General features: G+C 42.4%; 1 protein-coding gene across 9 annotated transcripts in view; it reads right to left on the reverse strand.

Moving 5' to 3' along the window:
* The window catches only part of PRLR (prolactin receptor), a 175,682-nt gene that overhangs the window by 30,506 nt on the left and 117,329 nt on the right, over positions 1-27,847 (reverse strand). For 8 of the 9 annotated variants that reach the window (XR_014779571.1, XM_084783714.1, XM_084783716.1 and 5 more), the window contains exons 2-3: positions 25,780-25,839; positions 2,971-3,080 (exon numbers count right to left, since the gene is read on the reverse strand). Coding sequence is in view for 8 of the 9 variants with exons in the window: in XM_084783714.1 (XP_084639840.1) it covers positions 2,971-3,037 (67 nt within the window). In the remaining variant the exon portion in view is untranslated. Of the gene's footprint in view, positions 1-2,970; positions 3,081-20,109; positions 20,251-25,779; positions 25,840-27,847 lie in introns of those variants that run through there. The other variant, XM_084783713.1, reaches the window with a different exon arrangement.

Consider the following 27,847-nt stretch of genomic DNA (forward strand, 5'->3'; position numbering starts at 1 on the left):
CTGAGTCTGAGGGACGAGGGATGGATATATGTGGAGACTGTGTAGTCCCCTCTTCCCACAGAGTCTAGTAAGCACTAGGGTTAGCATATAAGGCGTTGTCTTCCCCAGTGCCAAATGGCCTGTGTGCATGCTATCGTCAGTGTATGGCTTTCTCCTCTCTGCTCAGGCATCTGCACTTTTCTGGTACCCCCTCAGCACCAGCCCCACCCCGGTCTTTATTGCATCACTTATGGCCCCTGATCTGGGTGTCCCGGGGCAACGGCATTCCTTCTGCCTTTGTCTTCTCCCTTTCTTGCCTTCTCCTCTCTCTTGACTCTGTGCAGCCTTGCCCTATTGATCTTATTTTTCAAAATATATTTTTATTAACTCTTTAAAACCTCTACATAGGCATACAATGTATTTTTGAACATATTCACTCCCCACCTCTCTCCCTAACTCTCCCCAGATCTATCTTTAGCCCTCCTCCCGACCCCACAGCCCAGCTGCCAGCTGTCAACGCTGCTTCAGGTAGCCACGGGGACTCCGGAGCCCGCCCCTTTTCTGCGCTGGACTGTTGTTTGGCTTGACCTTGTGCAGGTCACCTGCAAGCAACCTCAGCTACTGTGCAATTATGATCACAGTGGCCCTGCCATGCATCCAAAAGACACTCTTTCTTGGCCTCCGGATCTTACAGTCATTCCATCTCCTCTCCCTGAATGGCCCCTGAGCCTTGTGGGTGTGGGTGCAAAGCACATGTCCTACCTGGGGCTGAGCACTCTACAGACTAAGGTCCTCCTGATTCTTCCTTTCGTTGGTTTCTGAATCCTGATGTTTCATCTCCTCTTGTATTTACATTCTTCCCCTTCCTTTGATTCCTTTTACGAGTGGGTGGCCCACAACTTCCTTGTATTCCCATGGATCTTTACTAAGCAGGTGGTATGTTAAGAGGTAGGATGGGGGTAGGTCCACTCTGAGAGTGAGGAGCTACCATGATTAGGTAAGAGCTGTCCCTGCTGTCAGGCTACAAGGAGGAAGTCCTGCAAGAGGCGCTGTGGCCAAGGGGCTGGAAATTTCACTTGCTTAATCTCCAGAGCTCTTGGCAAGCTGATCTCTAAACCCCTTGCTTGGCTCTTATGTTGAAAAGAACAGAAGAACCTTGGAATTTTGTCATGATGCCTTGGGGAACCAACCATAACTGACTATACATCTCATTTTCCTGTTTTTTTCCCTGCTTGAGGAACCAATGCTAAATTCAAGAGTAGAAAAATTTTACTTTCAGTTGGTGGTAGCAACTCAGGGGTCTTCTGTGTCTCTTCCCACATCTATTCAATCTTTCATGCAGGCTGTCAGAGTGAAACTTTAGCTGACCACCCATCCAGGCAGAGCAGGTCACCCAGGGAGATCATGGCAAAGGGAACATGGGTTAGAAGGGGGTCTGTATGGAATCTATCCAGGAAGAATTTAATGGACAGTCTAGTATGGTGCACCAGATGGGGCTATGGAATGAAGGTTGGCCGGCCAGTGTTGGCAGAGTGTGGCAGTAGCTCACAGAACTGTTGAAAAGAATCTGTGCAGGCCTGGTGTGGATCCACCAATGTTTGGAGTATTGTTTATTCTCCAAGGAAGATTTTTGTCAGGATAATGCTGTTGGGAACCATTGCAAAAATATAAGATCTTATTTTTGTTTATTTCTGTCATGGATGAGGAGAAACATGTGATGTAGAGAGAAATATTAATTATAAAAACCTCCAAACTAGCAGGACATGGTGGTATGTGTCTTTAATCCCAGCACTCAGAGTCACAGCTAATTGGATCTCTGAGTTTGAGGACAGTCTGGTCTACAGAGAGCATTCTAGGACAGCCAGGGCCATACAGAGAAACCCTGTCTTGAAAACTAAACCAACAACTTTCAAGGGGAAAGGACAAGGCTGTAAAATTACTACTAGCCCAATGTTATTTTCATGCCCCCTGAGGAAACAAACTTTATGGACTATCTCAGTGAACAGACACCTAAGGCATAGTATACAAGTCCAAGAAAGGCAGATCCTTGCCTACAGTGGTTCCCCATCAGAAGTAAGTACACACATGCCTACCACACATATAAAACACACCCAGAGAGAAGTACATGCAAAGGCACAATGATGGTGGGGCGCACACACACACACACACACACACACACACACACACACACACACACACGTGGTAGACACACACCTAAATAGAGATTACTCACTCATGTCCACACACACACAAACACATACTCACACAGAACCATTTACAGTCCTGTACTATAAGCATCTGGTATGCACATGGGTACATTCAGAAGTATATATCCCTGAAAAGACATAGAAGTAGAAGCGGAAACCTTTGTTGACAGTCACACACCCTAGAATTTAGCTATGGCTTCTGTTCGTCTTAATAATAGCACACATACTGGAAGCAGTTACAGTTGCTCTCCACCTTGTAACGACAATCCCTTATCTTACTTTATGATTTTCCAAAAGCATCTTCATATATATTATTTCATCTGAAGTTTGTGAAATATCACTGCTCTCCCTTGGAGAAATTAAAATCATGGAGAGACATACATGCACATGGTTCAAATCACACAGCTAGTAACTGTAAAGACTCCGGATGGCAGCTCAGGTCCTGCCATTCTCCAGGGCCCTCTCAGTTCACTCTCAAAAAGGGAAAAGAGAGAGAGAGAGAGAGAGAGAGAGAGAGAGAGAGAGAGAGAGAGAGAGAGAGAGAGAAGAGAGAGAGAGAGAAGAGAGAGAGAGAGAGAGAGAGAGAGAGAGAGAGAGAGAGAGAGAGAGAGAGAGAGAGAATATAGGGACAAGATTTTGCATTAATTTTAATGCAGAAGCATGGCAAATGATTTAGTAGCAGCACACGACACGAACATTTTCCTATCTCACAACTGCATTGTAACAGCTTCCCCACTCCCTGATAAACAGCCCAGGCAAGGAGAGCAAGAAGAGTGTCCCTTACCATTCAGAAGGCTGATGTGGAGGAAAAGTAGGATGAGAGCAAGTGCAGATGACATGTTTTCCTTCATGTTGGACCCCTCTTCTTGCTACAGGCAATATATCAGAGGCTCCCTGGAAGAGAAAACCCCGAGTCACATTTGTTAAATTGTAGCCAGTCAGGTGCACCACTTTATCCTGGATGCTTGCAACTGATTCTTGCTCCTTGCTTAATGTGAGCGACAAAACAGCGGGAAGGGAATGTAGGAAAATGTAACATGGGATGGCTTGGCTGAAAGCACCGATTCGCACATGCTAGCAACGATTTCACCACAAGAGGTCGCCAGACAACAAACGTAGACAGTTTCAGGGCAGCCCAAGGCTGTTGGCTTTTTATTTGCTTTGATTTTGTTTTTGTGTTTTTTTGGCTTTTGCATTCACCAAAGTTGTTCTATTTCCATGCCACTGTTTGGCCATCTAATAGCACATCACTTATTTATAGAATAGATTATGTTCCCTGCAAAAGACTCATTCAAAGAGGGCTCTGGGTCCAATATTCAGTGCATAAGCCAGCTCAACTTACTGCTACTGCCAGACTGAGAGTGGGAGGGTCAGGGTGGAGGATCCTGTCTAAGGTCAGGCTGAGAAGGTCCTGGAAGTCTCCAGAGATATAGGCATGGGTATGAAGCAAACTTCATAATGAATGTTAGTGACCCTCCATGTGGCTTCTTTCTCTTGTCTGTAAATCCCCATAGCAAGAGACAATTAACTCCAGTAACAATTCAAATCTCTTGGGTGCAGAGTATTAAGTCAATTTTGAACCTGTGGGACTTGAGAGTTTTAAGCAATATATTAGGATTATTATTTTTACTCTTGGAACACTTTTCAAAGCCTCTCATGTTCTTATTAGTCTTATTAGACTTCAAACATTGCCCCCAAACTACGTGTAAATTGATAAACTACGTGTAAATTTTCAGAAACACATGGCTTTCATTTCCCTTTAAATTTTATTTTTAAATCAAGGGAAGAATATCGAGGAGGCAGAGTTGTCCATCTTAGGCCATGTGAAGAATTGAGGATGAGTCCCTGAAGGGCCAGAATTTGTCCATTCCTCCTGACCAGAGAAGGAACTCTATTTGCCAAATAAATCTCACTTTTTGAAGTTGTATTACACCTGCCACTGCAGCTTGTGGAATCACTCAGATGTATTTTAATGACCCTGGGAACTTGGGACACATAGGTACCACCAAGCAATGCCCTTGCGTTGAAGATTGCGGCTCAGAACTGGATCCTAACCCACTAACGGTCCCAGCAAAGCACTGGGGACCTTTCATTTGCTTTGCCTGGTTTCCTTCAAATACTCATCTAGGTAGCACATTCTCAACATAACCTGCTTCCTTTAACGTCTCAGGGCCACGTTCTTTAAACCAAGTGGTCAGCAGCTTCTGTTGGGTTTTAAATAATGCACTTCCTTTTTTTGGCATATACATTTATATTATTATACATAAATAAAAAATTACATACAGCAAGAAGAACCATGAATCATTCAGGGATTATATGAATGTTACATTCACGGTGTTTTGCCTAATTGTATTTGGCAACCTTGTAGAAAACATCTTTCCTATCTTGGTGAGTCTAAAATTTTGAATGAGAACCAATATCTGTCATATCTCATCTCTGTCAGCTCAAAACGTCTATCTTAACCCCTAAACAGCTAAGGTTAATTGTAGGACTAAACTACCTGGTCTTCAACCTCATGAGAGACTTGAGAAGGAATGAAACTTAATTACTTGAGTGGACTAGAAGTGCAGGTTAGCGGCCTCCAAAATGAGAACATGGCAGAGACAGTTTGCTGCCTGAACAGTCACCCAAAATGCTCTACAGCACTGAAGCATCATCTTCACTTAATACAGGATAATCACATCGCAGTACAGAGACAGACGCGCCAACCAGAGACCATGGATGATGCGGACCTAAACCCTCTGCTCAGATGGAGTAGACAGGCAGCACAGTCTCCTTGTGGGTCCCACATTAAGGGGAGCAGGGCCTGCTTCTGATATAGACTCTGGCCTTCCAACGTTGATCACTTACCCCCTGGCAGGGTGGCCCTGCCAGGCCGCAGAGGAAGAGGACACAAGTAGTACTTGATAGGCAGAGGCCAGATGTTAGGGGAGGAGGACTAGGGGAGGGAGGGAGAGGGGATGATGGAGGGAGAGGGGATAAAGAGAGAATGAAGGAGGGGGATGCAATCAGGATGTAAAGAACTCAAACTGTAAGACAAGCAGGTAACTTGTAGTGCTAAGCCCACTGCATGGGAACGGCTCTGAGACTGACCGAGACATGGAAGCACATGCAAAGACAAGGCTTCTTGTTGGTCACAGAAGCCCCATGACTTACTATAATGCACTTCTTATAGCAGGCGCGGGGAGGACTTTAATCACTGGAATTTTATTTTGTCCTCTCCATGGCCCTGTAAAAAAAAAATACTGGTTCCTGCCACCCCATTTAACTGGTGGGAAACTGAGTGTAGAGAGGTTTAATAGGCTGTCAACCACATGCTAACAGGAGAGAGCGATCTCGTAAGTCCTAGAACATCCAAGAAATTGTTATGGAGAGGGAAATTGTCCCCCCTCCATAAGGGAGATGGATAAGGCAAGAGCAACTGACCCATAGAGAGCAGTATCAAGATCTGGGTGAACAGGAGCCGAAGAGCTAGGGCCAACAGAGGTTATCCCAGCTATGGCTCTACTCATGCTTAAGGGTATCCTATACTATTGATCTGTCTAAGCTTCTGACTTGCACATAACCTGGGAAGAATTCTTTATCCTGGCCATCCTGTAAGCCCAGCCTGACTTGGAAGTGGGATTCTGCTCCATGACTACCTTCTTTTCCTCTTTGAGCATCACATAAACCAATACCTGAGATCACTCTGCTATAAATCACCCCTCGTGGGTGAAGTCAGAACACATGGGCCACACAGGGCTCTGCCTGTTCTGCAAATGAAACTCTAGGAGAGCAATCAAGGTGTGCAGAGGCAGGAGTGGGTTTAGTTATTTGTTTATATTTCTTCTTCAGCTGGTGCAAGATCAAGAAACTTCCACTTACAGTTTCACCTTTTAAAAAAATGCTACCAGAAACCACCACTCTGTGTATGCGTAAAACCACATTTCTTCTAAGGTTCTCCTAGACCCTTGTTGGAATATGGTCACACCTTTGCACTTTCTAATGTCCAGGCTGCCTGTGCCAAGAAAACAACCAGATGCAATCCTAACCCATTTTAACAATGCCTTCCCAACTCATTCCTCATCTGACACTCTGGCAGATTGACCATGTTGTCCTAAGACAGCTTTCAGAGAGAAACAAGATGGCAACTGTTCACCCTCAGTGGGGCTACGCTAAATGCTAACCCTGGGCACATAGTAGGTAGTACCTTTGTCCTAGCGTTAAGCACACCTCCTGCTCATCGGCAGACCAGCTTGTCTGGGAAGCAGACACAAGTCTAGGGGTAGATTTGGTTTTTATCTTTCTGAATCCATTCCCCACTTTGGACAGACCTTGATTGAAAGCAAGCATTTCCCTCCTTATTGACCACTTCATGTGGGTTGGTATACCGACAGGGGCCCACAGCTCCAGTATTTGGAGTCCAGTTAACGAACACTGAGCCTCGAATGCCCACCTCCAAGAGTTATCTTAGGATTCACACATCACCATCGGTGTGACTGTGCTTGAAAAGTGAAGAGTCTATCTATGAGCAGGCGTATGGTGAGTTCCTCACTCTCGTCTCTTTTGTCCCTGACTGCCTGACTTGGCTTCCATACACCCCAATCCTCAGACTCCCCCATCTTCACAACCCTTTCCATTACCTATTCAGACTCCTATCATGCTCCATCCTGCTGTGTCACAAAAGCCAAACAACAACAACAACAACAACAACCACCAAACCATTAACCCTCCTCTCTAGGACTGCTTTCTGCATCAACATTGCTCCTGTTTAGCCCCCACTCTTTCCAGAAGCCTCTCTTTATTACCATGCCCCATGAAGCCAACCGCTTTTCACAGAGGCCAACAGCTGAGGTTGGAGTCTATGGTCTGGTAGGTCATTCTTTTGGGAAACTAGAATGACTCCTCCATAGAGAACCAGGCAGGATGCCGTGGCCTAACTTGTCTCTCCACACACTCACATTGTGGAAGGCATCCCAAAAGAGAGGAGGCAGTATAGCCCTCAAGTGTTAACTAGGACAGAGCTGAACTCTCAGCAGATGGCTGCCTGGTATTAGCCTTAGCTCTCCCATGATGCGAGATTTGCTTCAATCCCTGGAACCAGGAGATCCCTACCATTTTCTGCTCCATCCTGCTTTTCTGTAAAAGTGGTCTCAATGTTCAACTTAGTTTTCTTTACTCCAGAAATGTACCTACTAAGCTAGGCAGAGATCCTAAGGATCTTAGCTCTTAGGAGCCCAATCCTTGATGGGCAAGCTAATTCAAGATTTACTTTATAAGTCTTAAGTATTCTGTAATACATTATTACCAAGCAAATAGATATGTGCTAGCATCCACGTTGCAAAAAAACATAAAAGTAGCCCAGAAATGTACCTGGTATCCCCTCTAATCTCTACCCACCGCCAAAAGCACTTTCCTGACTTCTAAGACAAAAGTAGTCTTGCCAACTTTATATAATAGAATCAGGCTTAGAATCACACAAAAAAAAGTATTTTAAGTGGCATCTGTCATTCTACACTGTTGTATGATGCGTTGTGGTTGTTGTATGTAGTTTTACACAATTTATTTTTATTTTATTTTATTGCATTTATATTTTGCTGAATGAAATGCTACATTCCTCCTACTCAGCTATTAAGAACAAGGAAATCCTGAAATTTACGGGAAAATGGATGAAACTAGAAATGATCATCCTGAGTGAGTTAACCCAGACCCAGAAAGACTCACATGGTATATACTCACTTATAATTGAACACTAGCCCAAAAGGAATGGCCCATGAAAGTCTTCACTTACCAGGAGATTGGGATAGATGCAGGGACTTCCTATTGGGACTTTAGGTGAGGGAAATATGGAAGAATGGGGAAATAGAAGGATCCAGAGGGTCCTGAGAAATTCATACACAAATATAATACTTTTTCATCAAATATGACCCCCTTTTCCTCCCTTCCAATTTATCACCTACCTACTACTTCGTTATTTTCAAACTTCACGTGTTCTCTTAAAAAAAACCCACTGAGTCCGCTTAGCTCTGCCTGTATACACATGGTTGTAGGACAATCTGCTAGAGCACAGGTAACTTCTTAGAGGCCATGTCCCTGAAGAAAACAGATCCTTTCTCTCCCATCAGTCCAGACCCTCACTGTAAGGATCCTTTGCAGACACCATGGTGCTCACCAACATTGGTTCTTTCTATAAGTGGCTAGAATGCTGCCTTTCATACGTTCTTTCCACCAACCTAATTACATTTCTAACATTGTTCTCGGCCCTCAAATGCGAGAAAACCTTCATGTTTGGCAAACTGATTTCAAACACATTATACATGGCTAGTTTCTTCCTTTGGGCTCCTAGGCTCACTGGATCACCTCACCTGCCCTTGGTCCTAGATGGCCAGAGGCTGAAATAACTGGGCAAGAACCTCATGTATGCGCTTTGATTCCCAGGACTCTTGACTTTTCTTTCCAATACAGAATGCTAGCATTTAATTTAGAAAACAAAGGACATAATCTTCTCAGGGTGGGGAGAAGAACAGAAGGGATTAGCTGTTTCATACCATGCTGAAGATTAAGATTGTTGTACACTGGATTTCGGCGGCAATAACTGCAGTTAGCAGTAATTACTCAGCACTTACAAATCGAGTCCTGGACAGCCAAGGCTACACACAGAGAAACCCTGTCTCAAAAAACCAAAACCAGAACCAAACCAACTCAACCCAACCCAACCCAACCCAAACCAAACCAAACTAACAAACCAAAATGAACCTAGTGCAAAGATGCTTACACCACAGTACGTTAATTTATCCTCAATTTCCCAGGAGATCTGTCTCCCTCTGCAGTACCAACACCTGACACAGCTCCCATTTGGACAACTGCTCAGTGGTTTAGCTAGATTGCCATGGTTGTGTGAAAGCTACTACAAATAGCTATGGAGACACCTTAAAACATCCACTTCTGACTCCATATACCTCACTCTCTTCCTGTTTCAAACGGAGTTCCTGAGAGAGAACTGTTCTGTGTGCATGCACAAAGCTGCATTCTGTAATTAGCAGAAAGCATTGTCCCAGTGGGAGCCGGTGCAGGCTGGCACTGCGTAAGTTTTCACAAGGAGCCCTGTTTTCAAAGCTAGCTGTAGCAAATTACAGTTCAGTGCTTCATTCACCTCTGCACTGGAGTTACTTGAACACAGTAGATGCTTACCCACAGCCAGAGGCATCACTTCCAGCTCCAACTACAGCAACTCCACTCACTCACTCAACATAGCATCGAGGTTTGTTTTTAGTCAGCCTTTCTGGCTTAAAGGAAAGAATAGGAACTGGATGAGTGTTAGTTCTCCCTGGCCAGGGCAGAGTGTGGACAGATGTTGGAAAATCCATGTTGGCTTGAGCTAGTCACTCATTGAGATCATCTATCAATAGATAACAGTGTGAAAGCACCATGTATTGGATGATGCTTTGAAGCTAGCTCACCAAGTCACTTCACTGGCTTCAGTGGCTTTCAACCCTGGATTGACACTACGAGTGTGGGAGAGCTCCCGTTCCTACACTGTGTCCCCCGAGGTTCCACAGATGATTAGCTGCCCTACATCCACAGCTTTGCACCAACCCCAGAGTGAAAGCATTTGGAGAACATTTGCATTGTTACTGAATATGACCTTTTGTCTTCCCCTACATAGGATAGTATAACTGAGTGTACTATTTATATTATGTTAGGTATTATAAGTAGTCCAGGGATGATTTAAAGTACATGGGAAGATGTACATAGGTTATGTATACATACTATGACAAAAGTGGGGTTGGGTCTGAACCCACGCCTACCTACAGATGACTCCTTCTTCCTTTCTCCTCCTCCCTCTTTCCATCCCTCTTCTCCTTTTTCTCACCCCTTTCCCCTCCCCTCCTCCTCTTCTCCTTCTCTCCCTCCTCCTCCTCCTGGTACTAAGTTTTAAACCTAGGGCTTCACATATGCTAGGAAATCACTCTATCATTGCCTACAACTATTTTTGAGACAGCTTTGCCAAGTTGACTATGTTGGGCTTGAGCTCTGTGTACAAGGCAAGCCCTGAACTTATAATCTTTGCACTTTATAAGGTTTCCTCAATATCTTTATTGATTAAAGGCCTATACTACCAGGCCCATATCTTCCTGGATGATGGCTGATGAATGATGGGTACTACTTGTTTTTGAGTTGGGCCCACTGAGATGCATTAAAAACAACAACAACAACAACAACAACAACAATAACAACAACAACTCTCTACAACATCATAAGATGTACCCAGGAATGATGACCACTAATGTGCAAGATGCTTAACATATATGAGTCTCCATTACAAGGTCCCACTGACAGAAGAGGAAACTGAGGCTGAGAGGGTTTACTGATTGATCACCTTGACATGGGGCAGGCAGTACCACAGAAACACTGAGTGTGGTTTTAGGATTCTGACTCAACATCAAAGGCAAAATGCTCAATCTTTTATTGCACTGTAGGCTGCAGTATATAAAGCACTCTCAACATCACCATATTTTATTCTTACAATAGACCTTTACAGACTCAGAGCAGCAATTATTGTCATTCTTATTACTATGACTATCCTATCAGTTTCATGTCAAAGATGAAGACACTGATGTTCAAAAGGGTAAGGGGTGTACACATCAATAGCATTATCTCATGAACCTCCAGGTGATAAAATAGGAGAGCCTTGTATTGGACACACTGCACACTAGGCACTGCTTTATTAATTTGCTCAACTCTTATGACAATCCTGAAGTATAGGTACTATTGTCACTCTCATCTCCCTGATGAGAATGCTGCAGCCCAGACATGTTCTGTGAACTGTCCAGGATCATACAGGTCAAGAAGCTCCAGAGCCTGTGTTATTTATTTCACACTTTCAACTTTAGGCATCTACAAAGGACCAATGATCCTACCTTTAAGGAGCACAGAAATAAGGATATCACCTGGCATGAGAGCTATGCATAGGTAAGATGACCTTGGTACCACAGGCTCTGAATTGCCTAAGGCTGCCTTCCTTCTTTTCAATAAGGGTCTCAGTGTTCAAACACACAACCCAAAGGTGGCTGTAATCCTGGGTGCTGTGGGAGGCCAATGGCAGTCCATCTATAGTAGTAGATATCCCCCACTATCTCCTGATGTAATATGGCTCTGGATGCGGGGCCCAGGAAGGGGCATTTAACACATGCAACTCCACGACGGACATTGGAGCTGAAGCTTGAGAGCTCTGGTGAGAGGTAAGAGAAGGGAAGTAAGATGAGGTCGAAGCAGAGGGGCCAATGGCTCTCTCTGGGAAATGCAACATATGAGACTTCAATGGCGGTCAGGAGGACAGGCTGATTGGATTAGTGTCCCCAAATATGTTCCTATTCCCAGTCACGAGGAAACATCTATCATTATAAGGCATACTCAGGCTTTATGTTGGAAAGGAACACATCCCAATCCGATTACCTAGCATGTATCCATCTGAAGGGCTGTGGCTAATGGGATTTGAATGATGGCAACTATTGTGCCTCATCCATCCATCCATCCATCCATCCATCCATTCATCCATCCATCCAGATACATCTGCAGGATGTGGCTTAGATTTTTTTTCTGTAAGTTGCAGAGCTATAGTATTTTATCAGAGAGTACATCCTCAGTCTGGCTTCCGAAACAAGAAGACAAATAGAGTTCCCCAGAGCCCAGCTGATCCCAGAAGCAACAGAGCCAGCCTGTTGCCTCTGGTAAAGTGAGTAAACAATGAATGTTGCTTCAGGTCAGAGAAATCTCAGGGCAGCGGTTACTATGGCAAACCTGACTACCAAGGGCCATGTTCTAGGAGGAGGATGTGTGTTTTGTCATATTGTTTAAGGAAGATTCTTTTTATAGTGGGGCATGTGTGTGTGTGTGTGTGTGTGTGTGTGTGTGTGTGTGTTTCTGTGTGCACTGACTAATTAAACACAAACCAACCTTAGATTTCATTACAAAAATTCACACAGACAAATAAATTACTGTTAGTAGCAACCTTATCTATTTAAGCATGCTTCTTAATTTCCTGACACAAGCTTGGAAGTAGAAGGGACATTTAAAACGAAAATAAAATGATTTGTTACTGTTTTTTTTTTTTTACTGCCTCTCTGGCTGCCTTCTTGAGATTTTTGGAGTTTTAAAATCATGGCATTTTAAAGGAAGCCAAAGACTTGAGGGGATCTGGTTCAGTTTCATTTCTACCTATGAGGAGTGTGAGGTCAAGTTCTTCTCCTTCCTCACAGAGACTGTGTGGCCTTGAGTAACCCACAAATCTCCTTTGAGCTTTAGTGATCTCAACTGTAAGATGGAAAAGCCTTGCTGTAAGGGTGACACTAGCTAATAAAAGTAATATGTAGCATGAAGTGTCAATTGTCTGATGGGAAAATGGCCAAATGTCTAATGGGAAAATCTTTAGAGCATTGAGGATGGGTTGTATCCACATCTGTTAAAGCTGGTTATGCCAACAAGAAATTCTTCCCAAGAATATGTGAAAATATCTCTTCTTTCTTTTTCCTTAAGATTTAATTTTTTCACACATACATTTATATTATTACACGTGAGTAGAAAAATTATATACAGCAAGAAGAACCATGAAATCAGGGATCATATGAATGTTATATTCATGGTGTCTTGGTAATTGCATTTGGAAACCTTGTAGAAAACATCTTTCCTATCTTGGTGAGTCTAAAATTATGAACAAGAAACATTATTATATCTTATCTCCGTCAACTCAAAACCTCTATCTATACCTAAAAATATTGTAACCTCTAAATAGCTAGGGTTAATTGTAAGGCTAAACTATGTTGTCTTCAACCTCATCAGAGGCTTGAGAAGCAGTGAAACTTAATTACTTGAGTGAACTGGAAGTACAGGTTAGTAGCTTGCAAAATAAGAAAATAAAATGACAGAGTCAGTTTGTTGCCTAAACAGTTACCCGAAATTCTCTAAAATGTTGGAGCATCATCTTCAGCCTTCTGGTCCAATATAGTCAACAGACATATTTGTGAGGCAGGAACTATTGAGGACTTGCACACCCTGTCTTGACAGAGATTGGCTGTTGACTCTGCCTGTACCCAAGCTTGCTCATTTTAAGGCAGAATTCTGTTTGTGGCAGAAATGTTTTGCCCAGTGGCTGGTTTGCCAGATTTGAAGCCATCTTCATAGGGAGGATCTTTGATGCTCATCATCTTCTTGAGGTAGTCTGGGTGTTGCTAGGAGTTAACCTATCTTCTTGTCAAAGAATCTTTAAGATATTAAAAACGTCTCAATGCCACATTCTGTAGGTCTCTGAGGCTTTGAAGACTTTATCTATTTTACTTTATTTGTCTATAGTATTATATCTATCTGTTAAACCTAGGATATATATTCTTGTGATTAAATATAGGCTGGTAGTTCATATAACCATGATTTGATGAACTAACAATTGGCTTGTATTACTTAATTATCCTAATAAGCCTGCAATAGCACTTTCCAGGTATTGGAAGTAAGCTTTGTATTATAAGTGATTTGTATGGCTTCAATACCTCATAATAGAGTAGAAATATATAGTTATAATGTGTGTGGAGAATGGTCTTAAATTTGAATTGTATGTCAATGTGCCAAAGTTAATCTTATTTTGTATAAATATACAAAATTCTACACCAATGAATTAAAAATAGCATTTTTTGTTAGTAACAAGTAAGGCCTGCTTTTCTTTACCATTTCAGTCAAGACATTGAGAGCTTCTCACAGGAGAAGGAAAAGGGTCCAGTACCCATAATAATCTGGGGATCCTTTCCTTTCTTTCTTTCAACAAAATATGTCCTTTTCGTTGCTCATTCTGTGGTTAGATGGGTCAGAAGATGACTGAGCTGTGCCCACTGAGAGTGGGGAGAAATGCTACAGTCTTAGTCTAGTCTTGATTTTTAAAGCGGTTTCCATTTACACACATATATGAACTCCCCACCACCGTCTTTGTCTACATGTTTCCTTCTCTCTCCTGGCCTGCAGGATTTTGTGATCCCACCAGATCATTCAGCAAAAGGGAGGTGCATGAATTGTACTCTAATTCCACCGAACTTTAGTAATCTTTGTAACTGGAGGCTGAGTGTTGAAAATGCTTGGTTTTATTTAGCCTGGGTAATCTATAGATAAACGAGAGACAGCTATCACTGCCTACATTGGAAGGTAACTACCGTATTTGCTCAAGCAGAAGAGCTAAGAGCAAATGGCACCTTCTGACACCTGGTCTGCTGACTCAGTGCCACGTTGAACATTATTAACAAAGTCGTTTTGTTCAGCTTCTATACCGTCCCCCTGTCACTTTGCACACACTCACAGTGTAGTAACAGCCGCTGAATGATGGCTTGCTTCTAATGTTTTTCCCTCTTCCTCTGTAGTGCCAGGGACTAGACCCAGAGCTTCAGAATTTGAGGTGACCGGTGCACCACTAAATTATACACTCAGTCTGATTCACTTATAAAAAGCCGTATAGACTATAATATTTTCACATTTTTCTTACATTCTCAGATCCACAGTGGGGAAAATAACATATACTCTTCAACCAGGAAATTCTTTCTTCCTATCAAGATGCACTTCAAATTACCAAGGACTCTGTTTTGAGGTCTATTTACTCCTCCAATACCATTTCATGTGTATTAATTTTGAGCTCTGGGATAGATGTACTAAAATGGTCAATGAGATCTGGCTATAGAGCATCTGGCTAATTCCTAAAATACATAAGCATTTTAGTTATTGAAAACTGAAGAAACTTCCAACAAGACAAAACTTTGTATAATCTCCAAATGAAACAAGATAATGATCCTTTCCCTAGTCTTTTTAAAATTTGTTCATCTTCAATGAAAACATATAAGGGAGTAGCCTGTATATCTAATTATCCAAAGCATGTCCCCTAGTAAAACTTTTATTTTAATGAACTGGATACAATATAAAAATTAGTTACTTCTATGGCTTCTTAATTAGGACACTGAGACCAATTGTGAACATGTCAGTTACAGTAAGGTGCCTTGGTTCCAGGATACTATCCAGAGAATAAATACAGGGCAGAGATATATTGCTTAACTCAAATACCCAGAACTTGAGGGTCTTTGGTGCTTAGATAGGTTTTTTGTTAACTTTATTTTCTCTTTTTCTTCATCTTTCTATCCTTTATTGTTTTTGTTCCCTTCACATTTTAAATTTAACAGGTAATAGCTGTTTTTTCTACTTAACTTTCTTCTAGTAATTCTCACAGCCCCTCGTACTCTATTGTTCTTTTGATATATAAAAGTCAGACACCTAGTATGAAAATTAAAATTTAGAAATGTGAAGCAATTTAAATGATTATAAGAAGTTGTGCTCAAGGACCAAAGGAATTTTCCATCAGTCTTGTAAATGAATGGGCTTTGCTGCATCTATTTTGTCCACATGTCTGTCTGGTTTGCGTGCTTTCTGCATTGCATCTGTGTTCCAGATAAGTGGTCTGCTTATCTGAGCTTTAAATAGTGGTCCAAGGTAAAATAAAAATAGGTCCCATGCCCACAAAGAGTTGGACAAGAGAAACTGGACTCGTGTGTGTGTGTGTGTGTGTGTGTGTGTGTGTGTGTGTGTGTGTGTGCTTTTTTTGGAGAGAGAGAGAGAGAGAGAGAGAGAGAGAGAGAGAGAGAGAGAGAGAGAGAGACAGAGAGAGACAGAGACAGAGACAGAGACAGAGACAGAGACAGAGACAGAGAGACCCCAGAGAGACTGGGGGACATCTAAGAGAAATTGGGAGAGGGTAATGTACATGATCCAAACATAAAATATGAGTAAAACTAAATAAAAACATTAATTAGAAAAATGGAGCATACTCAGTGTCTTGAACTCAAGTGTGTCTCTGTTATAGAAGGATGCTTCTCTGTATCTCTGAAGCCCTCCATGACACTCATGCTTGTCAAGCAACTTTGAGCTCCAACTTCCAATGTACTAGTTATTTTCTCAAGCCAATGAAGTAGAGCTGCTCTATGCAAACATCTACACACTTTTATACCATAACAATGACCAGGCAAATCCCAGCAAATAATTTTACTTTACTTTTAAGAATAAAATAACTGCTTGTTTGAATAGTACTTAACTAGTGCTGTGTCTTTTTAGCCACAATTCTCTGAAACTATGAAAGGGATAATAGTTTGGGATGTCAATACTAAATGGTTAGTCCAATTTTCCTTCTTTCCACAGATACTTTTATTTTGGCTTTTTTCTATAATGATTTCCATCCATAACCTGGCAGTCACCTATTGTTGTAGTCCAGTGCTTGTTAGCTCAGTTTAAAGAAATTGATTTTAATATTATCAAACAAATGTGATTTGGGAGAAAAAAATTGCCTGCTTAGGTAATATTCCTAATTCTATCAATGGTCTTGGGATACTTTTTCTCAATGTCCTTAAATGGCAGGGCTCACCCATACCCATGTTTTTGGAATGGACTTCAGAATGCCTTTATGGTCTAACTGATGATGTCATAATCCCCGTTTTTTTTTGAAACCGTAGGTTTATGTGCCCCTGGGAGACCAAGAGACTGCTATGGGAAAAGAAGCCACTTTGCGCCCTGTCCAGTCTAGGTGCAGGGCTGCCAGCTTCTGCACCACTGTTCTGAGGACATAATAATGCTTACACATGGACAGAACGGAGGATGCATATTGAAGTTGTCACAGCTTCCAGAAGGTAGCCTTTGTTCTCCCCCTCTACCCATCTGGAGACGACTCTCAGCCATTTGTCATTCCAAGCACTAATATGAGCAAGGATTTTGTGGTGTGATGAGACCTGAGGGGTTTTCTAGGCACTGCATGTCAGGTACTTGGCAAAATTCCCCATGAAGCATTTGTCTTCCTCCTCCAACCCTTACTATATTTGCTCCCTTTATTTTCCCCCACACCTCCCTGAAATTTCTGCATCCTACTATGATTCACAACAGTTGCACAGTTAACCCTCACCTGCATATCTAATTCATCAAAAAGCAACACTGGTTTCTAGAGAAATGGTAGATGGCGCACACCACTGGGATCTTACTAATCCTATCACGTAGCTTGTCAAAATAAATCTTACAGGCGTAAACCTTAAACCCCTACCCAGATCTAGCCAATGGACAGAACACTCTCCACAGTAGAGTGGAGAGTGGGATATTACTTTCTCACATACTCTGGTGCCTCATATTTGAGCATGTCCTCTGGAGGGGGAGACCTGGTGGCACTCAGAGGAAGGACAGCAGGTTACCAAGAAGAGACTTGATACCCTATGAGCACATACAGGGGGAGGTAATCCCCCTCAGGAACAGTCATAGGGGAGGGGAATAAGGGGAAAATGGGAGGGAGGGAAGAATGGGAGGATACAAGGGATGGGATAACCATTGAGATGTAACAAGAATAAATTAATAAAGGAGAAAAAAAAGAAAAAGAAAAAAAAATAAAAAAATAAAAAAATAAAAAATAAAAAATAAAAATAAAATAAGTCTTTGCCCAAAAAGATGTCTGTCTTTCCATACAAGATTCTGGTTACTAGAAAATGTGATGTTTCCATGGTATTTTTCAAAGCAGCAAAGATAGGTTCATGGTGACCCAATGGAAAGACTAGATACCTCCTCATTCTCTGTTCCGGCTCTCGCTCGGGCAGACACTTTGTCTCACAAAGCTGTTGTAATAGTAGTACTGATACCAAAGCTGACTTATCTTTCTGAAATTCCATACTCCCAAAGCCCTTTAAGCTGGACCAGAAGCCCATTGATTGATTGATTGTGTGTGTGTCCTCATATTTAATACAAAGCTCTATACACGGGCATCAATAAGTGGTTTTGAGGACGTAAGCTGTATTGAGTGTCTGCTGAATGTAGAGAGGTAAGTTGACAAGGATTTTGTGCTTTTAAAAGGCTACTAATAATGTAATATTTGACCAAGGAAGGTGCTATCTTCTACTTGGGTGGTTCAAAAGTAGATATTAATGGCATTTAATGAAACTTTTAGTTTTCAAAATATTTTCAAATAAAATATTTTATTTCATTATTTTTTCCATCCCTGGGGGATTCCAGAAGGGTGTCACTGAGTTAATAAATTCATTTCGAGTGCTACCTTGCCATTTGAGTGTAAATTAGTTTACCTTTTCTCATAATGTATTTTGTTACATTATAAAAGTAATCATTACTTTTATTGAATCGGAAAGTGCATTTCAGAACTTTATCCCTAGTGAACCTAGACACACAAAACATTTCTTGAGTTAAGAGAGTCCTCCTCCTCAGTATTATTTACAAAAAAACCAAATCATTAGAAAAGAATTTAAATATCAGATCCTGAAGGACTTTTTAAATAGATCATAGCATAGACTACAGTGGAATATTATTTATCCCTTGACATAATGTGATTGAAATTTCAATTATTTCCAGAGGCAAAATGTAGGAAGAATTGGGCACAGGAAGCAGACATGCCTGATCATAGCTGTCACACATGCCTCTGCGTGAGTGCACAGACAGTGGACATGAAGCACAATTGTGCCACCACAGTGGGGGTGACTCCCTTTGGGGGAGAGGGCTGCTAGAAGTAGGTAATGATTACCTTTATAATGTAACAAAGTAAAAAGTGACTACTATTGCAATTAAGGAGACACATCTCAACAGCATCATCAGCAAAAATAACTCACTAATGGAACTCCGGCATTTAGTGGCATACACAGAGCCTACCATACAGGAACGAGTCCTGTGCCTCTGGCAATATGTTCAGCAGTGGCTGCTAGCCAACCTCCATGTATCATTTTTGTAGCTGAGCATATGCTTGTCTCTTGGGCTACAGTGAAGGATTTCAACAGCTCTCTCACCCACTGGCTTCTCAGTTGTTTTTAAGACTCCCTCTCACTTTTCCTAATTCCCTTACTGTGCCTGAGTGCATTTGAAACATCCAGGGGCAGCGAGCCTATTTGCCATTCAGCTTCTGACAAGTAGGTGAAAGGCATTTTTTTTTACAGAAAGCATCATTTTCAGGGCCCTCAAGAAGGGCCAGGCCATCTTATGCAGAAGAGTTTCTCTATATCTTTTGGTGTGAGATGCTGTGTCTAAGTTTTCTTCTACATGGCATGTGTCAGGACTTGTAATGCAAAGCAGTAGGAACTGGGAGTCTAAAGAATAGAGATGGGAAGTGCACAGACAGGGCCAAGAATGCAGAAAGACACTGCATGTCTCTCCCACCTCATAATGGTTGGGACCAGTCCCAAATCAACCCTCCTCCCTCTGCTCCTCCTCTTAGGAGCACATCCTGTCTCTGCCTCATTGAGTCACCCTTTATCACTCATGAGCAAGATGTTCTTTCAGACTTACTTCCAAACATCTGGACCACTTATCTATCAAGATAATAGTTTGCTGCTCTTGCTTGCTTTTCCCTTCTCCCTTTTCCCAGTTTGTTCAGCTTCCTTCAGAAGGTCTCTCTTAGCATAAAAGGAACCAATCCAATGAGAGAGGCAACTACCAGGCAAAGACAAGTTCTTGGAGTAGAGCAAAAAAAAAAAAAAAAAAAAAAAAAAAAAAGAAAAAAAAAAAAACTTCCATTGTAGACTCATTGGGCAAGAATGGAAAGAAGTGAATAGATAAAGATTCGGCTGTGTGTGTGTTGGGAGGACAGGTTATAAAGTAGGTAGATTGACTTATTTTACAGGTTGTAATGTCCAGCTATCCATCATCCATCCATCATCCATCTATCATCCATCCATCCATCCATCTTTTAATTCAGCTATGTATATTTGGATGTGAGAGTAGGTTAAAATAAATCTTATGCATAAAGAATTCTAGTATATACATACAGTCTGAGAGAGAGAGAGAGAGAGAGAGAGAGAGAGAGAGAGAGAGAGAGAGAGAGAGAACCTAGTAAAACACATAAATGATAGAAGTGAAAGCACAGCGCTGTATGTGCCATGACTACTGTCATGGAAGATCTGACCTGGTCAGGGAGTTGAAGGTGCTTCCCTGTGGAGGGTGCCTCTCAGCTGAGAACAGCTTCCTTGACTTTGACACAGCCCTAGCCACCAAATGAGTCTGGCAAACACTGCTGTTTTTTTTTTTCTCCAACACCCACTTCTTACTTTGCTTTTATGCAGAGCCCAGTCAGGCATCAGGTATCCAGCACCAGGGGATGAGGGAGTAGCAGGCTACGTTAATCAAGGTCATTGGTTTCTTTTTTTCTTTCTTCCCCCCCCCCCCCATAGACTGCATTAGGAATGGCTATCCCGCTGCATTCTAATCATTGGGGAGTAGTGGAAATTCTCCTCTTTGCTGAAAAAAGAGAGGGGAGAGGAACCCCTCCCTCCCTCCCCCTCCCCCTGACTCTAGGTCCCTGCAGTTATCATGATCAGCTAAATCAGACCTAAAACTGATTTTCTCAGAATTTCTTAGGAAAGTGCCACATGCCCAGTGTTTAATCCACCTTTAGCCAGGCATGCTGTGGCTTGCAGCTCAAAGTATCCTCCCTGGAGCCATGCCACTAAAAGATGCAGAAGAGGCTTAGAGTTGGTACTTACTCAGCTCTGGGAAAAAGTGGAACCTCCAGAGCATGGCCCATTTGCCGTGGGCAGATAGCAAAACTCGACATAAGTAGCTCAGTAGTCTAATTGTCAGATGTGGTGGCTTAGATGTAGAGACGAGTTGCTGCTGACTGAGAAGCACTGGGGTTCTGCCGTAGTGGAAGGAGAGGGGCGCATTGCTAGGTATGGAGAGCTGTGGAAGCCTTGAGTGAGTGTGTCAAGAGCAGATGAGGTCCTGAGTGAGTGTGTGTTGTTTGACATGGGCACAGCCATGGCAGAGACCAAATCCTCAGACCCATGGGGATGGGAAAGACTCTACCCATCGGATGAGGCTCAGAGGGATGGTCCAAATGCCAAGTGCTAACAGTGTGTACAAGTAGTCTAATTGAGGAATGTGGGGGAAAACCAGCAATACAACATAATCATCAACACAGATAACCGTCTGGATGTTTATGCGCAATAAAACTTCCTCCTGAGGCTAGCTAATTTCTCCCCCTGTGCTGTACATAATAAACATGCTGAGGTCCCAGCTTGCTGCATGGCTAGTGCCATTCTTTCAGAGTGTGCATGGCCCAGATGACCCTAGCTTTTCTGTATGTCTATCTGTCTTTATTCATTCACTCTTTGCCCCTAGTCAAGTTTCCAGGCCAGGCAATGCTGGATGTGGAAGCTAGGGCTATTTACTTACTGGGAAACATTTAGAGTGATCATTTTATTTTTCGTCACCATCTTCAATATTACTTTATCTAAGTAGCTTTAGATTTTGATTTGCTATTCAGTTTTCTAGTCAGTGGTGGGCTTAGTGTTAGAGTTCATGAGAGACAAGGGCCAAAGTTACTCTGCATATCTTTGTGTGCTAAAGGAAAATAGAGAATCTAATCTTCCACATAGTCAAGTATGCAAATGACTATTATACATCATGACAGATAAATGCATTCAAATGTGAGAATATGCCACGTTGGGCTATAGGCCATTGAAAGTCATATGAACGAGAGCACCCTAACTCAGTTTTCTAGAAAAATAAAATCTGCCGTGTAAGAGTATCTCAAGGCAGGGAGAGCATTTTGGGACGCAGCATTTCCTTTCTGTCTTTTGCCAGGAAGACAGACAGTAGAATGCCTGTGCACACTGGTTTTCTTCTGCAGTTAATGAGCATGAGGTTTTGCTTGCAAGAAGGAATCTTCTGGGAAGGGCAGCACTGGCGTTAGTGGTGTTGCTCTTGTCTCCTCTTACAGCAGTTTGAGTAAATGGGGCAGAGTAGACGAGCTTGTAGGGGACTCTGTGTGGGACTAGAGTTAGATACTAGCTGAATTTGCAGTGTCATCTATGAAGAGGTCATAGATTTGGGGATGACAGACCTGAAAAGGGGCTAAGTGACCTGTATCCTCAGAGAGAGGGATTGCAAACTGCAGACAGGATAGGTGCATGGTCCTGAAAATCATCAGGCATGCAAACTATGGCTTGTCTCTTCCTCTTTCTGAGCCTACAGTCTTTTATAAATAAAATATAGAGGGCCATATCTGCTCTACGATGAGGGACTTTTGTGAAAGTGTTTGACTAGTCTACGTCAGTAGAGGGCATGGCTGGTCCCCCACTGCTGTCACTAAGGGATAACAACTGCCTCAGAAACCCTCTGTGTTCCTTGGACTCTTCATAGAGGCATAAATCCCAATAGAGATGGTACTTTTTCCTTGTATTGCTCTTTTGGGTTGAATAATCCCAGCTCTAAATTGGACTCTAGCATATGACCTTAGAATCTGATGCCACTAGAGTGTTGCTTTCTCTTTGGCCAGGAGCTCATTGGCTCCTATGTGTGAGCACTGCTTTGGGCCCTGCTTGTCTTAGTATTCAGAAGACAGTCTCAGTGAGTTCACAGAATCCAAAGATCAGACAGAAAAGAAAACAGGTCTCAAGGACAGTCTCAAAGAGAGTAATTTCTTAGTTTTCTAGAGTTTTGCGGTAGAGTAGTTGCACATTTATTCATGGCTGGGGACCAGTGACATAATTGCTGATTCATTTGAAATATTTTGACCAGTCCTTTCACTTTCCTTTTGGAATCCCATTTGGTCATCTCTCTCTCTCTCTTTCTCTCTCACTGCAGAGCCTGCTTATTCAAGCTTTCTCATTTTCCCAGAATTCCTCATTGGTATAACCAGCTTGTGTCCATAGAAACTTTGGTGTTGAAGGATGGAAGTATTCCAGATATTCCCTGCCCAGCAAGGTGATCACTAGGCACAGGCAGCTATTTAACATTTGGAATGGATTCAATATAACCGAGGAACGGAATTTTTAGCATGTAATTTCAGTGGACTTCCACTTAAATTGGTGTGTGGGGCTAGTGGCAGGGTATTTGATAGTCAGTGCATTCAATTTCTCTACTACAACCAAAATTAGTCTCCTCTGGGTTCCGATCCACAGCCTTCCCAGAGAAGCATGAGAAACAAATATTTATGCAAAAATTGAGATTTTAGGCCTCACAGGCAATATTGCAGCTCTTTCTCTGTTCTCTTGTGTTGGGGATTGAATCCAGTGGCTCACACAAACTAAGCAAGAAATCTGGCAGCGAGATACATGCCTGCATGTCAAGATTAGTACACAGACTTTGAACAATACCATGCTTTAGTCAAAGTAGAAGCCCAAGTGGGGATAGTGGCAGATGAGTGTGATGTGTGAAAAGATAATGGGTAAAGACCTTTAGATGCACATCAAAAGATGTGCAATGCACGGCAGTTCCTCTGCAGGGTTCTTGAGTGCTTCTAAGCCTTTTTTTCTATCTCACAAATCTGGCAATATTTAATGTCAAAAGTGTATGGACAGGAGCTGGGAAAGAGTTGGAATGAACAGAGCCTGGAGGATGCCAGAGTTCTTGCAAAAGGATGTAAGATGCCAGGTAGGGTGGTGCTTTGTTCTGCTGTGCTATGAAGTGATTACAACCACCGGAACATAATTGAAAATCTGGAGACCAGGAAGTAGCTTACAGAACTCATAATGGACTTTGGTGTTTTTGCCGGGGCGTTAGACAGGGGTTGAATTTCTGCTCTCAATTTGAATCCCAACCTTTCAGAGAAGTGTTTCCTCTCTTGCATTCTTTTATGAACATTGGTTTCTGGATGTTCTTTTCATATTGAAACCAGGCCGTGTGTTGCTGTGTGTCTTGGCTTCTCTTAAAACTGCTTTCAAGTTCCTGCCTGTGTTTTCACAGATACCCACTGGCATCGGAATAATCTCTGCACACGAAATTCCAGGTTGGGTAAAGGGTGGAAGACATGGGGCTGGGCCGATGCTGTGGAAGAAGGTCAAGCAGAGGAATAAAAAAGCCCCGAGGGCACTTAGAGATGAGTGGGCGGAGCGCATAGCAATGCTGGCGTTGTGGGATTTGCTTTTGGGGCCTCAGTCTTGTGTAGCAACCACAGGCACATCTGCTGCCATCACTTCAGCTTCTCTGCACTTTTTGGAATGGAGAGGATTGAGTTTAGTTAAGCCAAAGCCCAAATTCTGTGCCTTTCTGCTTAAAACATTTAAAGAGTGAGTCAGAGATAATAGTTTTACACAGATATGTGGTTAATAACTAAGTACACATAAAAGTTAAAAAAAAAAAACCACAACTAGCAGTCAAATGTCTTGTGTTTGCAACACAGTTCAGACTCCAGTTTTCTGTTCTCCTTTACCATCTTGGGGAATGATTGCTTCAGAATTTAGGATAAACTTGTCGATTCTCAGTCTGTCTCTCTTTAAAATACCATGTGGAATCAAGGGGCAGAAGCACAGAAAGGAGGAGGAAGTACATAGAACGCTGGCTGGAGTTCATGGCTTGTGCAGGGAAGGGTGTTCATGTCACAGGGATCTCTTGTACCCAAAGTGTCTGGATGACTTATGGCATCCTTCCTGTAGACATTTCCCAATGTCCACTCTGTACACTGTGAATTTCAGTCCATTTAAATGAAAAGACAAAAGGTCCTGCCAGGGCTGAGATAACTTAGAAAAGTGGTTTTCAATAGAAGAGATTTTGTTCCGCTTGGGACACATCTGGCAGTGGCTGAACACATTACTGTCACATCCACCGGGTGGATTTTTTCCCCCCCCAGGGCCTTAAGCAATGTCTAGACATTGTTGGTTGTTGAAGATGGGTTTGGAGTGTGGCATTCTACTGTGATGTTGCCGAGTATACTGCCGTACAGAGAGTAGTAGCTGTGACAAAAAAATTGATGCAGAAGGTCTTGACAATCTTTGAGAAACCTTGGTCCAGGGGACAGGGCAGAATTCACTGGAGTGAGAGACGGCTCTTAAAGGGCTATCACCATGTCACTGTTGGAAGACTAGTTAAACGCTATGAGGTGGCCCAAAGAAATGCCAGAAATGTTTTGCTTAGAATTTTCTTCATCTAACAACTTAGCCAATTTCCTATCTTAAGGAGTCCTTCACGTCCTTGTACGAGCTGGAAAACAAGGCCTCAGAGTATGCATGCAATCTTCCTAAATAGTCTAGACCTTTGACTGTGCCATATGCAGAGACATTCTATGTGGGTGACTTCTCCGTGGTCTATTTGCCAACAGGTGCTGGATGCCATGGGTTTCTTGCTGTTAGTAGATGGAGAAATTGAGAGCCTGTCACATATGAGTATTGTCATATATGCTGGGATGGGTCAGGCCCAAGTAATGACAATATTAAGGAGGCTGAGAAAAGTATACAGAATTTGTATTGAATGTGTTGGGAAAATGAAAGCAGATGCAATATTTCTCTTTCTGATTATAAAAGTAGCTCAGACATTGTCAAAAAATCTCCCAAGTACAGAAAACTATAAAAAAAAAACTATAAAGGGGAAATAAATATCTCCTAGTTGCACTATTAGGGATATCAATCACGAAAAGCTTTTGAGAAAAACAAGAAAAAAAAAAACGCAAGCCAGGCTTTCTGAGACAACAATCTAGGGAGACTGAGGATGTTTTTTGGGGGACAGCAGAGTGTTCGGTGTGGATATTGAGGTTTGAGATAATGCTCTTTGAGGATCAAGATGGCCGAGTCCCTGCTTTTGCCTGGATGGATGGACAATGGAAGGCAACCATGTGCAGACCCAACCAAGACCTTCTTACCTTCAGTGCTCATGTGCAAAACATCTGAGGGGCTCACCTTCACAGATAAGCGTCCTTTAGCTGAAAGAGAAGATGACTCATTTTAGCTCAAACATGACAAAGCAGGAGCTATCATTTCTAGCTTCCTGTGCCACACAGCACATCTGAATACTCTCACTTATAATAGTTGGGCTTACTTTTTTTTGTGCCAATTTCATTATGAAGTAATATCAATCTTAGGAGAAAGTTGCAAAGATAAATTGCATGTATTGTACCCAAGAACCGTAATTATTAATATGTTATTCATCATCCTGTGTCTTTTATGTACCAAAAATTACTTTTTCCCCAAGTCATCAGAGAGTAAGTCATAGTCCCGATGTCTTCCTTGTCCCTAATTATTTGAGTTTATTTTCCTATGAATGGGGTGAACAAGTCAGAAAAATGACCATTGATTTGGTATCTAATCTAGATCTCCATAGTCCCCTTTCTCCAGTGATCCCAAATCCTGACATGGCTTTAGCTGAGTCACCAACTTTTACTTGAAGCTTAAGTTGAGTTTTCCATCAGTGGTACAAGTATTCTTTGGTAGGAGAAGACTTTTTAAGAGTGAGAAATGGAATGTTCACTGAGATGTAAGGTAAGGCCTTTTATCTCCTGGGATGCGCCCACCAGGAGTCACAGCCTCAACTTTATCCCAGCTAGCATTTCTTACTCTAGGCTTGTGTATGAAATTCCAGACTCTTGTTTCTGACTGGCCAGGGCTTAAGGGACACAGTTAAGCTCTGGAAATGCAGATCCCAGATAGGAAGAAACTCTTTCAACGTTTGAATACAAAACAGGCCTGCACATGTCAGAAGCTATTTTTTAAACTATGCTTTTAGGGCTGGGAAGACTGCTTAGTGTGCAAAGTGCATGCCATGTGACTGTGAGACTGGATTTCAGATTCCCAGCACCCATGTAAATGCAGAGGGAGACATGGTAGCCTACCTATTTTCCCAGCAAACATGAGAGGTAGAGACAGGATGCTTGTTGCAAGCTGACTACCCGAATCAGCCGAATTTAGCTAGATTGGGTCGATTCACTTGAACTCTGGGTTCAAGGGAGTGACCTTGCCTTAGTACATAAGGTGCAGCTAGAGGGAAGAAGACTAGATATCTACATACCTCCACAGGCATGTGTACACGTATATGTACAAGTGCCCTACACACAAGCATACTTACACACATGCGTATGGATCGCATACACTTGGAAAACCAAAACAAAACAAAGAATCCTCTCCCCGAAAATGACTTTTACTTATGGGCATACACTCACAACTACTGTCCAATACAGTCGCGAGATAGCTTGTGAAAGCCAACTGGCTGGTGGAACCAGCCAAAAGGACTTTCAAATAATTTCTAAGCATTCAAATTCCAGAATCCTAAGACTCATCCCTTGAGGAAACTAGTGCTGAGTGTTCTTCATGCTAATGTAACTAACAGAGGAGGAAGTGGCCAGCAGGAGGCCCATGGTGGCCACCAACGTCTACAGAACTCTGAAACCCTCACACATAGTCACTACTTTGCCAACATTTCTGCTCTGATTAGGCAGCTGAGTTACATTTGCAACCAAAGCTCATGACATGATGAAAGCTGTTTGAGCAAAAGATATTCATCCAGAAGTCATTTGGTAATGAGGTGTCTGGTGAACCCACAGCTTGTGACACAGATGTCTGGGTCAAGCGAGCTTCCTAGAAGTGAGCCACCAACTTATCTCCGTAAGGTACAGTGATGCCAAAATTTCATTTAAAAACCCATCTTAAATATTCTAGAATGCATTTTATGTTCTGGGAATTATTTTAGCTCTCTTTGATAATGTCCTAACTCTGTTCAGAATGTCCTCTGCTCCTCTCTGTTCCCATCCAAATGAAATCTATACTTTGTTTGTACTCTTGTTGGAAGTCCAGATGGGTTAGCTGAGGGTGGAGAAGGACGCAGGTCAGAGGCTGCACTGGGGTGGACAGTCTGAAGTACCGTACAGTGGTAATGAGGGCTTTGCAGCACAAAGGCATCAAGGGATTCACAGTTTCACCAGCTCCTAAAGCATTTAT

Source organism: Acomys minous (genome assembly GCF_964271855.1).
Source record: "Acomys minous genome assembly, chromosome: 5".
In the NCBI taxonomy this organism is placed as follows: domain Eukaryota; kingdom Metazoa; phylum Chordata; class Mammalia; order Rodentia; family Muridae; genus Acomys; species Acomys minous.